Source organism: Mesoplodon mirus (assembly GCF_964341445.2).
Source record: "Mesoplodon mirus genome assembly, chromosome: X".
Classification (NCBI taxonomy): Eukaryota; Metazoa; Chordata; class Mammalia; order Artiodactyla; family Ziphiidae; genus Mesoplodon; species Mesoplodon mirus.
The window spans coordinates 21,349,079-21,365,692 of NC_138981.1; the positions used below are offsets into that span (position 1 = coordinate 21,349,079).

The 16,614-nt window shown below is 38.4% G+C and overlaps 2 protein-coding genes across 2 annotated transcripts in view; one reads left to right on the top strand and one right to left on the bottom strand.

Moving 5' to 3' along the window:
• The window catches only part of LOC309796612 (uncharacterized protein), an 863,921-nt gene that overhangs the window by 300,377 nt on the left and 546,930 nt on the right, over positions 1–16,614 (bottom strand). The window lies entirely within an intron of this gene.
• On the top strand, positions 4,070–5,931 carry DDX53 (DEAD-box helicase 53; the record flags this gene model as incomplete). The annotated part of the gene is given in 8 exon segments (XM_082609192.1): positions 4,070–4,525; positions 4,529–4,661; positions 4,664–4,794; positions 4,798–4,881; positions 4,883–5,440; positions 5,444–5,653; positions 5,657–5,867; positions 5,870–5,931. Coding segments are annotated over 8 exon segments (1,845 nt in total).

Genomic DNA, 16,614 nt, shown 5'->3' on the forward strand with positions numbered 1-16,614 from the left:
CAGCCTCAGTACAAGATGTAAAGTTCTCCCTGCAGCACTGCAAAGTACCCCAGTGGTCCAGCTGTGTCTCATCCCAATTGCTCCCCTTGCAATATGTGTTTCTCTATCACTCCACAAAAAGGGCCTTCTTGAAAGTTATTGCTAATTTCTTCCTATCAAATTCAGTAGTCTATTTACCTCCTGTCCTTTATGAAGCATTTTACACTGTTTGCCAGGCCTTGTCAACATGTTCTCTTGCCTTATTTCCTATTATCATGCTTTCTTCAGATTCTCTTTAAGTTTTCTTGTTTCTTCGCTGGGCTCCCTGTCCTCCTATTCTCATTATCTCATCATATGAATTCTCTGATGCCTAAAGATATTTGTAAACCTGACTTTCATTACTCTCTACTTATTGGGAAGAAGAGCTAAGTTATTTACCATGCCTTGCATGAACGTGAATATACTATGTAGCATCTACCAATTTTAGTGTTTCCACATGAAAGAGGAGGAAAATACCTACTATGAAGTTGCTGTGATGATTAAATGAGATAATACATTTTAAGTGTTGGACATACGGTAGGACTAAAACATATTAGTACCTTCTTGGATCCCTTTTCTTTTTAGCTATTCCTTTCTATGAATTACTACTGCCACAGTGTGTCAATGTCAATGTGTCAGTCCAATGTACTTAAAATACCACAAACACAGCCCCACCCTTTACTTCACTGCATCCTGCTTTCTCCATATGGACCTGCTTCCCTAATTAATACTGACAGTGTCCCATGACTCCTTCACTCTAGGTTCACTCCCCGACTTCTTTTTTTTTTTTTTTTACCATATTAATTTGAAACTCATTTGACTGTCTTTATGGTCCCTGAAAGTTCCCTTTTCCCTTCCCCTAACCCGAACTATCTTTCTCCACTTCCCCTTTCTCTGTAACCTGAGTTTTCTGTCCCAGTCCTTCAGGCTGCCCTCATCTCTTTCCCAAGGCCACATCGGTTTCTTCCCCTGAAACTTTAACATCTTTCGATCTTTAATTCCACACCTTCTAGTGGAAGATCAAACCTCCAGCCCTTATAGGACTTTGTCTCAACTCTCCAGCCTCCCAGCCCTTCTTGCTTGCCATCATGATCAGTACCTGATAACATCCTGAATTGTGTCTATTGGCTAATGTGCTAGACGAGTGCTTCTAATTTGGGGGGTTTCACATACCAATAACTTTTGACAACCATATCTAGCTACTGGCAGTCGTTTAACACTTTTTGCCCTAGTAAAGACCCTTAAAAATCATTTGTGATCCTCACTTCCTTTCTAAAAGGATATTTTACAAAAAAATAGAAAGGTACAAGCTTAAAAAAAAGTTTAAATCGAATAAATTTAGACCTATGAAAAAATGTATCGCCCTTATTTTTTTCATTTTGATATGGACCAGAGGAAACTATCAGGGAAATTCTTGAGCAGGCATTTGGGAACCTCCATAATTGTCTCTATACACCTACTGTTTCTGTGATATGAGTAATTAAGATTTGGAGAGTTCCTATTCTGAACGAGGTAGTGTAACTATGTGTATGTCTCTGTGTGTATGAGATAGGTAATGGTATGTCATTCTACTGATAGCAGAACCAAGGAATAAGAAGTTTGGAACTTGCTCAAGGATTCACAGCTAGTAAGTGGTAGAATTTAGAGTCAAACTCAGTTATTTAGGCTCCAGTGTTCTTGGCCACTGAGCCATACTGCTGCCATGTCTTTAGACTTTACAGTATTTAGTATGGTTCTGTGTACAAGGTAAATGCACCAATATGTGCAATGATGATGACAGCTTCTGCCATAACATATAGCATCTGCAGAACATAATAATGGCTGTGTGTGTGTGTGTGTGTGTATGTATATAACATCCAAGTAGACCATTTCTACAGGTACTTACAAATGGTACTACAAAGAAGATTACTAGTTGTACAAAATGTAACAACAATTGCAACTAAACAGGAGGTGGGCCTTTGAGGGGCATCTGGACTTGGTGACTCGCTTCCAAAGAAGAGAGTACAGAAAGGGAGAAATAATAATTTTACAGTGGGGAAAACCTGGGTAATACCACTTGACCAAGTGACCAAGGTTAACAATACCAGTGACAGGTCATGTTCCATCAGGCACCCTTCCCCTCACCCCATACGACTGATAAGAAGGGAACCTCATTTCTGTGATATTTTTTCCCAAAAATCCATAACCCAAGTCTAATCATGAGAAATTATATCAGGCATACCCAATCTGAAGGACATTCTACAAAATACCTGACCATTATTCCTCAAAATTGGCAAGGTTGTGAAAAATAAGGAAAGACAAAGACTGTCACAAATCATACATAACAGCTAAATGGTGTCCTGGACTGGATCCTGGAACAGAAAATATACTGATGGAGTTTAGTTAATATTAACAGACCAATGTTGATTTCTTATGTGTAACGTGTACCATAGTAGTTTGAGATAAGATTAGAGGAAACAAACTAGTTGAGGAGTATATGGGAAGCCCTTGTACTATCTCTGTAACTTTTCTATAAATCTAAAATTATTCCATGTTAAAAGTTTAATGAAAGCACTGAGAAGAGGTTCCATTGGCAAATTCCTTTGAAAACTTTGGGTTAAACAATGCCAACTGCTTTACACCTGGAACTAACACAACAATGTAAGTCAACTATACTCCAATAAAAATTAAAAACAAAACAAAACAATGCCCAACTGAGTTTCTCAGTTCCTGTAATCATCAGAGCTTCTGAGACATCTAATGCATATTGTGACTCTGAGAAGATGCAAGGTGCTGTATTTCCAAGACATATTTGGCCAGCAACCTTTTTGTTCCTTCCAAAAGCATCTTTGCAGGATAAATACTGACATAGAGAAGGCTTTTCCCAATGTGTCACAGACTTTTACACTTGATATCCAACCGTGTTCAACTTTTAATCGGCAACTTTGGCTGAAGAGAGAAGATACCATGAACATTTAATTGGCAGAAGACTTGAAACTAGAGGGTAATATAATGGAAGAGAGAATCAGCATTAAAATTATATTTAATATGCTGCATCAATTGACCAAACTTAACGGGTTGAATATATAAGGATAAATATTTAGTGTACTTTTATTTAAACAAAGAAAAAACCAAAAATCAACCTCTGGAACCATACAAATAAAAGCTGGATGTCCACCTGCCCAGATTGCTGCCAGGGTGTCTTCTACACTGCACCTAACAAATTACTTTTACATAGCCTTCCAGTGCTAAGATGTCTGAATCTACGAAACCACAGGGAAGGGAGAAAATTTAAGAGGCACTGAGAAAAGTGGCAAATTGTTGAAAACACCTCCAGAGTTAACGTCGACCCCACTCTACCTCTCTTCTAACCAGCATCCCTGAGATAATAACCAGAAACCATCTGAACAAATGTTGGAGTTTAGCTGAAGGATCAGAGGCAACAATGCCATCCCTAAACATGCACCTAAGAGATTTCTGATGTTATAATTTAAGAGGACAGGGAATTGATGATTTTATCTAGCCCCAGTATTGTTGTTACTCAAAAAGAAATTTACCGAAATAAACATACAAATATATAAACAAGTAAGTTGATTTTTTAAAATTCACTATTTTTTTCCTCCTATGGAAATAACTGGCATATTAAAAAAAAAAAAAAGACTATGTGGTTCAGTTCAAGGTGTGCTTCAAGTTGGCTCCCACACTGAGCCAAAACCAGCATGAGGCCAGCCACTGAAGCACCCAGGACACAAAAGTTGGGCAAACACTCTGGATCCTGTAAGTGCCCGTAGAGTCAGCCCCTGAGAGCATGTGTCACTTTAACGTTTGTGCAGAGGTGTCTGCTCACCTCACTGTAGTCCCAGCCCTGTGACTGGTCAGCCCAGCCAAAGCCCCTCCCTGACACTACATCATAGACTAATTCCTTAGCTGACTGCTGCATAGCTAGCTACCTACCGGTGGCGGCCTGCCTGGTGGTTACCAGCCTGACCTGATGAGAAAGAGGTTCGAGGCCACATATTTTCCCAACCCTAGGTAGGCGAGAGACCAGCACCAACTTTACCATTATCCTGAAATGGCGGGGGTCCCAGAGCGGAAGAGGGTGGAGCCAAATTGGAGAGCTCTCAGGGCCAGCCAGGATGGGATGGGTGGCAGAGACAGGGGCTGCAGCAGCACCTCCAGCCACCTGGAGCCCCGGGCTTTCGGCTCCCAAGAACAACCGCTCTGCTTTCAAATAAGGAACAGTATGGTTGGTGAGGTGATTGGTCATGGTGGATCAAAAATAAAAGACATTCAGGATATGACAAGCACCAAAATACAGATCATAAAAGGTGATTCTGAAGCAGAGGTAAAAATTTTTGGCAGCAAAGACATGAAAGCCAAGGCCAAAGCAGCTACAGAAACTCTTGTTAAGAAACAAGAAAGACACTACAGTTCAGAATCCAGTGTTGATAATGCTGCATCCCAACCCTCTGTTGGAAGAGGCTCAAGCAGAGATAACACTGCTAGAGGAGCTCAGCCACTGACAGACTAGGATCAAGTAAAGGCCGAAGTTGTACAGTGGGAAAAAAGAAAATGGGCAGATTTATCACCAATTAAGAAAAACTTTTACATAGAATCCAAAGCAACAAGGTCATTGTCTCAAGTGCAAGTAGACACTTGGAGAAAGGAAATTTCAACATAATGTGTGATGACTTGAAAGATGGTGAAAAACGTCCCATCCCCAATCCGATTTGCAAATTTGAAGATGCTTTCCAGCATTATCCTGAACTTATGAAAAGCATTGAAAAAGCTGGTTTTTGAAACCCAATGCCAATTCAGTCACAGGCATGGCCTATTATTCTACAAGGAATAGATCTTACAGGAATTGCCCAAACTGGAACGGGCAAAAACACTGTCCTATTTAATGCATGGGTTTATTCATCTCCGTTCTCAACCAATATCTAGAGAACAAAGGAATGGACCCGGCATGCTAGTCCTTACACCCACTAGAGAATTATCTCTTCAGGTGGAAGCTGAATGTTCTAAGTATTCGTATAAAGGTCTTAAAAGTGTTTGTATATATGGCGGTGGAAACAGAAAAGGACAAATTCAAGATGTTACTAAAGGCGTAGACATCATCATTGCAACTCCTGGAAGACTGAAAGATCTGCAAATGAACAACTTTGTCAACCTAAGAAGCATAACCTACTTAGTCTTAGATGAGGCAGGTAAAATGCTGGATCTGGAGTATGAACACCAAATAATGAAGATTTTATTAGCTGTGCGCCCAGACTGGCAGACTGTTATGACAAGTGCAACTCGGCCAGGTACCATTTGTCGACTTGCACAATCTTATTTGAAAGAGCCTATGATTGTTTATACTGGTACTCTGGATCTAGTTAATGTAAACACAGTGAAGCAAAATATAATTGTTACCACAGAAGAAGAAAAACAATCTCTTGTCTGAGAATTCCTACAGAGCTTGTCACCCAAAGACAAAGTCATCGTGTCTGTCAGCAGAAAACTTGTTGCTGATGACTTATCAAGCGATTTAAGTAACCAAGGCATAACTATACAATCCCTGCACAGTGACAAAGAACAGAGTGATCATGAGCCAGCATTAGAGGACTTAAAAAGTGGAAAAGTGAAAATACTGATTGCTACTGATTTAGCATCCTGAGGCCTCGATATTAGTGATGTCACACACGTATATAATTACAATTCTCCATGGAATATTGAAGAACATGTAAACAGAGTAGGGCGTACTGGAAGAGCAGGAGAGATGGGCCTATCAGTTACCCTTATGACTCAAGGTGATTGGAAGATGGCCGCTAAATTGATTAAAGTTCTGCAAGGAGCAAATCAGAGTGTCCCAGAAGATCCTGTATCGATGCTGAACGATACAAATTACCTAGACAAAAAAGGGATCCAAAAAATAAATCAAGAAAATCTTAAGAAAAATCCAGAAAGTTTTACTGATGGCTACATTGAAAAGTTGTACCAGGCTGCTAGAAGATTCAAGATATGTTCAAGTTATGCAGTATTCATGTTACATAAGGAAGTACTGGAAACCTACTGGCAGTTAGAAAACATTTAACCAAATTCTTAATAAATACCACCACCAAGCTTTCAATGCATGTTCCTTAATAAAATCAAAAGTGTTTTGAAAATGAGAGAGTGTTTTGTGCTGGTTAAAGTCTACTTTCTTTTAGAGCCTGCCATGTCCAGCTGTGTCTTCTCTAAAAGACTTGGTAGAAGACAACAATGGTGCTTTTCTTGCTTTAAAATAGTTGTACTGGATTGAAACATAGTTTTCATCAAGCTTATCCCAGTCAAAATATTTTATTTCCCCCAGTGGTTGGTGACACGATTCCTAAAAATATTTCCACTATCATTCCCTAATTTTTAACATTCGTTAGAAAATAAATGCTCAATCTTTTAGAAGATTCCATAATTCTCTTTTTTCCGATAGGTGTGACTAATAGAGCAGAGTGTCTGACTCACTGGGAATCAGATCCTCAAATGAATTCTCACTAACCACTGGTTAAAAATTCTGGGGAGGTCACTTGCCTTCTGTAGGCCACACTTTTTTACACTAATAAATTGGGGTGGTTATATGAAATAATTTGGGGGTCTCCTTCACCACTAACTTCTATGATATTATAACCAAACTGTGTATCCCAGCCTTATATTAACACTTTATTTTCTAATCTAGGGGAAAATCACACCTTGGTGTAACAAACTGAAAAATGAAACCCCTTTTAATGTCCAGAATAGTGCATTCTGCACTTCTATTGATTTTTGAAATGTGACTCACAGGTTGTCTTTACTTTCTTTTCATCTTATTTTTCAATTTGTCTCGAAAAGGTCAAAACCACATATACACATCAGAAGAAAAATTAATGTGAAAGAAAAATCTCTCTTCTGTACTGGGAAAAACATTAAAAACTAAATGACATTTTTGGCATAGGAACCAAGTTTAGTACAATTCCTAAATCTATAAATCTCTCTCTTACCTTTCATTTAGAAGCAATATGCATCTTCTCACATTGCAAGAAAATATCCTCGCAATGACACTGAATTTTATAATTCAGTGTTTATGAGAACATTATAATTAGTCAAGCCTTAAAACTTCTGGCAAAAAAAAAAAATCATCCAGCAATCTTTATTCCCAACATTCCTTAGCTGTAACTGCAGCAAAAATTCTGAAATTAAGTGAAATAAAGAGGTAAACATTCTAGGTATAGGTGGTTAAGGTTTAGAGTCTGACTTTAAAGGCTTGTTATAAAGACCTCGATATCTCTTGATAAAATTAAGAACAATGGTAAATATTTTTGAGTGTCGAATATATACCAGGTGCTTTGTTTTGTAATTGATAATCTTTATTTAAAACCCACTTAGAGGGTAATCTTACCCCTATTTTGCAGAAGATGAAAACAATGTCAGAGGAACTAACTTGCCTAAGGTTACTAAATCTGGTTAAAGAGGAATTATGTGCTATTTTAACCCTGATGTGCCAGATTCCGATATTTCCATTCTTTTTACGCCAATACAAGTTACTATGTGCAAGGCAATATGCTTGTTTTGAGATTGCCCACATGTTCAGATTTAGTGAAATAGAGAAGTATGTGCCAATTTACCCTAATGCAAAAGCAGTCTATAGCAGAACCTGAGAGAGAAGCTCAAATGGCCTGTTCCTGTTCACTCGGAGGAGAAATGATGAATGTTTAGCAAGTTGGAGTATATGTTATTTGCCAGAATTCCTCTTAGGGGCAATGCTGTATTTGTGAGAGAAAAGGGTAACAATTAAACCATTTGAGATAGAAAGTGAGGTTCCTCAGTCACGTTCAAGTAACAACAAAAATTATCACTCAATGAGGAAGAAGAGGAAAGAAACAAGAAAAGGCTGAAAAGAAGAGCTACTGTACAGGGAAAGCTAAGTAGAAATATTAATAGAACAGTGGTTCTCAACCAGGGGCATTTTTGCCCCTTCCCTCCAGGACACATTTAACCACATGTGAAGACAGTATGGGTTGTTTTAACTACCGGGGGTGTGGGGTGGTGTTGGCAATGTGCTGCTGGCGCCTAGTGGGTAGAGGCCAGGGATGCTGCTAAACACCCTACAATCTACAGGACAGCGCCCACACAACAGAGGATTATTTGGTCCACAACATCAATAATGCTGAGATGGAGAATCCCTGAGAGAGCATAAGCAAAACAAAACAAATCTCATAGTAACCAAGAAAGAACTTCAGAGGAAAAAATAGAGGATTTTAAAATTATATCGTGTGGGTTGTACAGAATATAACCCTACAACTTTGCTATCCTTGGTATAGTATGCATCAGTGGTTCTCCACCAAGGCCAATTTTGCCAGTATCTGGAGACAGATTTGGCTGGCACAGCTCAGGGGGAGGGGTATTGGCATCTCCTGGGTGGAGACCAGTGGTGCTGCTAAACATCCCATAATGCACAGGACGACCCCCCAAACAAAGAATTATGTGGTCAAAATGTCAGCAGTGCCGTAGTTAAACCTTGCAATACATTAAGCAAAACATCCCCCCCTCCAAAGTCAACTGCGGAGAAACCAAGAAGGGAGTTCATCCAGGAAAACAAAAAGAATTCGTATTTCTTGTACACTCTTCAATATAAAATTCTCCATCAACTTTCATTATCTTTGGTATAATCTGTATCAATGACTGTCAATCAGAGTCGCTTTTGCCCCCTAGGGGATATTTAGCAATGACTGGAAACATTTTTGGTTGTCCCATGTAGGCAGCAAGATTGCTACTATCATGTAGTGGGTAGAGGTCAGGAATAAACATCCTATAATACACAGAACAACACCCTACAACGATGGATTTTTTTTTAGCCTAAAAAGTCTATGGTATTGAGGTCAAGAAACTGGTTTACATCGACCAACAAAGTTTTTGTGAGTGAACTGTTTTTTAGAAACTCAAATAAATATTGAGTTGTGTGTCTAAATTGGAACGGAGTAAACGCAGGGCACTGACACCAGAGACAAAGTATGAGGATTCAGCTGACCTCAGAGTTATTCCTATAAAAAGCTTAGCATGATAATTAACATTCAGTAGGCACTCAACACCTATTAGATCCCGTCCATCTTGCCTCTCCCATCACCCGTTATATAATGCTTGTTTACAATTCTGGGTGCCATCACTCACATTGCTTCCCCCTGTCTGGAATGTCCTTTCTTCTTCCACTCTGCCAGGTCAAATCAGATTCATCATTCTGGGTCCAGCCCAAGTGCTACATCTTCCCCAAGATCCTATCTGCTCTCCTCCATTTCAAAACTTCTGTAGCTCTCTCTACCTACCAATAATGTTGACATGTGCACCATACTAGTTTGCATACCTACAGAGACAATCTGAAAAATTCAAACTAATTAAGAGGAATTGTATTATCAAATATTTAAATACATTATAAATATATAACAGTTTAAACAGCTTTATCCTATATAACTAACAAATCATGAGAGAACCATCCAGAGCTAAATCTGCATAAGAAGCTAGTATAAGGGTGGAATTTTTTTAATCAGTGAAGAAAGAAAAGTCTGTCCCAAAACAAATTTTTAAAAATTAAAAAATATATAATACATACATACATACGATACGTATCAGGACCAATGATCAACCACAGAACTCCTACTATTAAAAAACATCCCACTAGATTCTGGCTTTTTATAAAAATTAAAAACTTGAAGATCATATAGGAATATAATTTCTGATATCAAAGTGGAAAAAATTTTAAACATAGAAGCAACCACAGAAAATGCAAGGTAAATATTAATAGGTTTAACAATGTAAACATGAAATGCCAAAAATACTATAAAAGGCAAAGGAAACGTAAGAAAAATAATTTAAAATATATCACACACTCATAGTTACTTATATTTAATGTACAGAGATTTTTACAAACAATAAATGAAGGATGAATTTCAAAATAGATATATGGGCAGAAATGTAAAGGACAAGTCACCAAACACATAAGTGAACAATAAACATGTAAAAAAGTGCTTAACTTCTTTATAAACAACAGAATGAAAATTAAAGCAATGATACAACTTTTTTCTCTAGAAAAATTGGCTGTAATTAGAAAAAACTGGGAATACCTAATACTAGTAGCGACACAGGGAAATAAACATTAATAAATTATAATTTTGTAAAAGTACGTTCCTTGGAGGGACAGTTGAGATTATGCATAAAATTTGCACATGTTTAATAGACTTGGACCCTATAAATCCCTAAGGATTATATATACATACCAAGATGTATATACAAGGCTATTTACCATAGGGTTGCTTAAAATAATTAATTTTTGAAAAAAACCTCAAAGTGCAATGATAGGGTACTAGTTAATTGCAGCATATCTATTCCTGATTTGGAATAGTAGAAATCATGTTCTTAAAGAATATTTAAAGGAAAGTAGTTTATAAAATCAACTCATTTTTAGAAAATTACATCGGTCCATATATCAATACAGGAAAAAAAACAGATGAGCTGGATGCACACAGACACACACCACTGACAGTCATAATTTTCTACATTATGCAATTATAGGTGGGTTTAATTCTTTTTTTTTTTTAAATTTTATTTTTATTTATTTTTGGCTGCGTTGGGTCTCCGTTGCTGCAGGCGGGCTCTCTATAGTTGCGGCAAGCGGGGGCTACTCTTCGTTGTGGTGGCTTCTCTTGTGGAGCACGGGCTCCAGAGCGCAGGCTCAGTAGTTGTGGCGCACGGGCCCAGCCACTCCGCGGCATGTGGGACCCTCCCGGACCAGGGCTCAAACCCGTGTCCCCTGCACTGGCAGGAGGATTCTCAACCGCTGCGCCACCAGGGAAGCCCGGTGGGTTTAATTCTTATTTTATTTTCTAAAATTTCTACAAAATAATATTACCTTTATTATAATAAAAATGATGCTGATATATCCGGAGAAAATGCTAATTTGAAAAGATACATGCACCCCATTGTTCATAGCAGCACTATTTACAATAGTCAAGACATGGAAGCTACCTAAATGTCTATCGCCAGAGGAGTGGATAAAGAAGATGTGGTGTATATATATAGAACGGAACACTATTCAACCATAAAAAAGAATGAAATAATGCCATTTGCAGCAACACAGATGGACCTAGAGATTGTCAGACTAAGTGAAGTAAGACAGAGGAAGACAGATATCATATGATACCACATATGTGGAATCTAAAATATGACAGAAATGAATTTTGACAGAAATGAACTTATCTACAACACAGAAACAGACTCACAGATATAGAGAACAGACTTATGTTTACCAAAGGGGAAAGGAGAGGGGAGGGATAAATTAGGAATTTGGGATTAGCATACACAAACTACTATATAAATAAAGAACTCCTGTATAGCACAGGAGACTACAGTCAATATCCTGTAATAAACCATAATGGAAAAGAATATGAAAAAAATACATATAACTGAATCACTTTGCTGTGCACCAGAAACTAACACAACATTCATTGTAAATCAACTATACCTCAATAAAAATTTTTAGATGACGTTAACATAATTTTTGAATAACTGAAGAAATTAATTCAAGAGGCATTGTAGTTGAAGGTATTCAAAATACAATCATCTGTTCTGTTTCACACGTTCAAATGTAAAAATCATTAACAGGAAACTTGTCTCTTTTCCACCACTGCATCTGAAGTGCTAAAAACGATGCCTGTGGAACACAGTAGGAGCACAGTAAATACCTGAATGAATTAATAAGGGGGGAAGGAAGAAAGGAAGGAAGGAAGGGAGGAAGGGAGGAAGAGAGGGAGAGAGGGAGAGAGGAAGGGAGGGAGGAAGGGAGGGAGGAAGGGAGGGAGGAAGGGAGGGAGGAAGGGAGGAAGCAAGGGAAATAGTGCATTGTTTTATTTTCATTGATCAAAAGTAAGCTTTTCTATTTCTGTTCCCTGTTTTGTGTGGTAACATCTACTTGCCTACACCTCACCTTCTGTTCAGTATAAGAATAATGTTGTGTTCTTACCACAAAAAAACAAAAACAAATAAACAAAGGGACACAGGAAATTTTAGGTGTCGGGTGTGTCTATTTCCCTGTTTGTGGTAAGAGTATCACTGGGTGTTTGCATATGTCCAAACTCATCAAACTGTATGCATTATATATGTGCAATTCTTTGTATATCAGTAATACCTCAATAAAACTGTTAATAAAAAAGAAAGAAAAGAATAGAATGTGGCTTCCAACTTAGAGATCCTTTTTTATGTTGTCCTTTTACATGTGACCAATGGGAACTCCAGTTCTGTTTCTTTGTTTTTTGTTTGTATAATTACATGGATTTCACCATCAGGATTGCTAACTCATAATCAAAATAAAAACTCAAAAATGATCAGATGATGTTGTTAAAAGAAAAACATGATGTTGCAGTACTGTTGAAGAATATGACTCCACTTTTATTTAAAAATACTAACTGTATGTGTAAATATCTCATGCGTGTTTGTCAGTACTTAGGGACAAATTTGCCAGGATACACCAAATTATTAATAATGGGGAGCAAGGTTGGGAAAAAGAATCAATTATGAAGTTCTCTTACATTTGTAATAAAAAGTTTTTTATGTATGAATCCTGGAGATGGTATATGTATTATCAAGATTAAGTCTGAGATTTGACCATTCCACCTTCTTTTTCAAGAAAACAAACTGGAGAATCTCACAGAAATCTACATTTGCACAGAAATAAAATTTGTGGGTTCTTTTTGATTTTACTTGCAAAATTTGGAATTGTTTTCTTTTTAGGAAAAATCCAATAACTGCATGAAAAAGTAAAAAAAGAAAGACATAATTACTTATACAGATATTATGAATTCTGTCCATGTAAAGAAATATCTTTCTGATGCCATTATGTAAATGAGCAAGAAGAAGAGGAGGAGGAGGAGAAGGACATGATGATTATGGTTTGTGCATGGCACCCACATGAAGGGGCATTTTTATCTCATTTTACAGGTCAGGAGACAAATGTTCAGAGAGGTCACATAGCTTTCCCAAGTTCAAACAGTAGGTAAATAGTAGAGCTAACTAGCTCTGGGCTGAAAATTAGAGATCAATAAAGAAGCAAGGTAAAGTACATAGAAACAAAGGGCAGATGAGAGAAGCATTATTAGGGAAAGCACAGGGGTACCTCACTTTGTACAAAAAAGTACCCTGAGCAGGTATTTTCACACTAGGTAAAGTTTTCCTTACTCTTCTCCCCAGGCCTAGTGTCTCTGTAGTTTTCTAGCAATGGAGAAACCTGCATGGTAAACTGGAAGTTGAAAATGACAGAACTACAAACATTGATTAATGCAATCAAGCTTTTCAGAAGTCCTTTTAAAAGATGAGTCTCAATAGTATGGTTGGCATCTGTTCACTTAGGCATTCAGTAAACTATGAGCCACAACAACAATACAGGAAAAGTAAGAAATGATATGAAGAAAGACTGCAATAAAGCCTTCATATTCCCGTCTGAGGGGAATGGATGGGAGTGCAAGATAAACAAGAGAATCTGCCAGTATAACAAGTTATAAATTCAGTAATCAATTTATAACCTCTTTATCCATTCTTCCGATGATGGACACTTAGGTTGTTTCCATTTCCGGGCTATTGTAAATAGGGCTGCTATGAACATTTTGGTACATGTCTCTTTTTGAATTATGGTTTTCTCAGGGTATATGCCCAGTAGTGGGATTGCTGGGTCATATGGATAAAGAAGATGTGGCACATATATACAATGGAATATTACTCAGCCATAAAAAGAAAGGAAATTGAGCTATTTGTAATGAGGTGGATAGACCGAGAGTCTGTCATACAGAGTGAAGTAAGTCAGAAAGAGAAAGACAAATACTGTATGCTAACACATATATATGGAATTTAAGAAAAAAAAATGTCATGAAGAACATAGGGGTAAGACAGGAATAAAGACACAGACCTACTAGAGAATGGACTTGAGGATATGGGGAGGGGGAAGGGTAAGCTGTGACAAAGTGAAAGAGCGGCATGGACATATATACACTACCAAACGTGAGGTAGATAGCTAGTGGGAAGCAGCCGCATAGCACAGGGAGATCAGCTCGGTACTTTGTGACTGCCTGGAGGGGTGGGATAGGGAGGGTGGGAGGGAGACGCAAAAGGGAGGGGATATGGAAACATATGTATATGTATAACTGATTAAATTTGTTATAAAGCAAAAAAATAAAATAAATTAAAAAAAAAAAATTTATAACCTCTAACATCTGAACTTCTGGCAATAAAATTATGAAGTGCCACCTTAGCAATACTCAGGGTGGCAGCCTCTGGTGGTTTACCTACCCAGTAATTACCCACACCACCTCCTTCCTATGCCCCTTTCTATCTGCTGGCATGACCCACTGCCCATTATTAAGTTGAAAAAGCCAGGAATTCACTTTCCTAGCCTCCCCTGCAGCTAATGCATAGGCATGTGACTCAAACTTGGCCTATGGGACTGACAGGAAAGTCTTCTTGGCAAATTTAAAGAAAGATCTTCCCCCCTTAAGAGGCATGTAAGGATGAACTCTCCTTCCTGCTTTTGTACATAGTTGTGCAAAGACATGAGGTTATGACAGTCATTTTTAGACAAGAGGAAATAAGTCTGAAGACTACCAACATGCTAAGCATGGCCGGATGTAAATTTGGAAAGCTCCTGGATCCCGGATGACATAACTGCTGCTGAATGAAAAGCCATGTGGCAGCTATGGAGGTGTGCTGCTCAGATTCTCTGTTTGAGAAAGAGCTTGCTGGTCAGTTGCAAGGAGTGTAGTTAGTTGATGGCCCCCAGGTATGAGCAATCAATGGCAGCATCTGAGCTGAGGCCAAGCCCTTCCAGAAAGTCCTAGCCAATAACTGAGCACAGTGGGGCACTGGGGCCCAGTCATTTCTGCCCAACATGGGACTCCTCTATGGGCCATATTTCCATGCTCTGCTGGGCTGGCTGTGGGTTTCTCGGAGCCTCACTGCAGTCTTCTTCCTTTTCGCTCTGCTTTCAAGGTATCAGACGTGGGCCGTGGTCAGCGATCATCTCTGACTACTCCTGATCCTTCTCCTCTGTATCTTTCAGAGGTGTTACATCCAGTAAATACTGGACCCAACAAGAACACCCAGGAATCTCCTACCTCTGAACTTTGCATAATATGAAATAATAAATGTTTAAGTCATTATTCGTTGAGTATTATATTATCCAAAGCATCTTAACTGATAAATAGGAAAAATTGCCCGACAGTACCTCCTGTTGAGACAGTGAATTTTCCATTACTAACAGCCTCCAATGAGGTGTACTTTACTAGGATGAGAGTTGACTACAATAAGCAAATTGAACGCTTCCTCTAGATGCTTATTTAATGGGGACACTAAAAACACAGGATTCTACAGGGAATTGCTGTAATTTTATTTTTAAAAATTGGAAGCATATCAAGCAAGCTCAGCTTTTGAACGGTCGGCAGCAACTAGAGGAAGAGGTGAGAAACCAGCACAGTAGAGAACTTGAGACCCAACATCAAGGTCATCTGAACCAACAGCTTTAACAGCACTCACACTTGGATGCACCTGGAGTACCATCATTGGCTCTGACAGATTTGAAATGTAGCTGACCAGAGAATTCCTTGCAATCAACAACCTTGAGGGACTCAGAGTGAATAATTCTACCTAATGGAGATACATAGACAAAAGCAACGGGAATCTTCTCTTGAACACAAGGGATGTTTAAAAAATCTTTTCACACAGAAGGGAAGAAGGAGAGAGGAATTGATGGACCATCTTGGCTTTTCCACCTGAGCTGGAAAATCCAATTCAAAAAAAAAACAAGCAAAGGGCAAGTATTTTCTAAAAGATTAAGAAATTCAGCAAAACGTTTCTCTCCCTCTCCCCTCCCTTCCTGTACCCTAAGCACCTTGCCCTTAATTAAAAAAAAAAAGGTAATTCAGGATTTCTTGGTGTATTCATTGGATAAAAATCTATAATTAAGTGGAAAGATGGAAGAACTGGTCCTCTCTCTTTATGCTGACTCCTCCATTTCACTTCCCAAGTATTGCTGAAGCTGGTCAGTGCCATTCAAGTTCACAAAACTGTAATCTTTGACATCTCCTCCTCACCTAGCACACAAACAATAGTGCAAGCCTGTTACTGCTTACCACTACCTGTAAATGTTCCCTTTCAGGTCCCTTCTACTGCAAACTTCTGTTTTCTTCGAGCCCTTCCAACAGGGTAAAACGTCTGCACTGATGTTTCCCCAGGTTAAATAAAGTCCATACAATCATCCAAAGCTTGCAATTTGTGGTGAACTTTCAGCAATAAGTTCACTGATGTGTTTTGGGGTCCTAATTAAAGTTTCAATTGGAACCCATTTCTCAGAGTCAGCAAAATCTCTTTGAAGCCTGAACTAATTGCTTTTACGCTTGTGTCCTCTGAAGACCCATATGGTATTTTCCATAAATATTTTAATTTTCTGTGGAGTCAATGAACGTGGCCTTGTCACGTCTCTTCCCAGGCATTTGTTTTTGTCATGTTTGTAGGCCTTTCCTACAACATACACACTCTTTTACAATGCCTTCCCATGAAGCACCATGAGACATTCCATTTCAACTTTACTCTCTC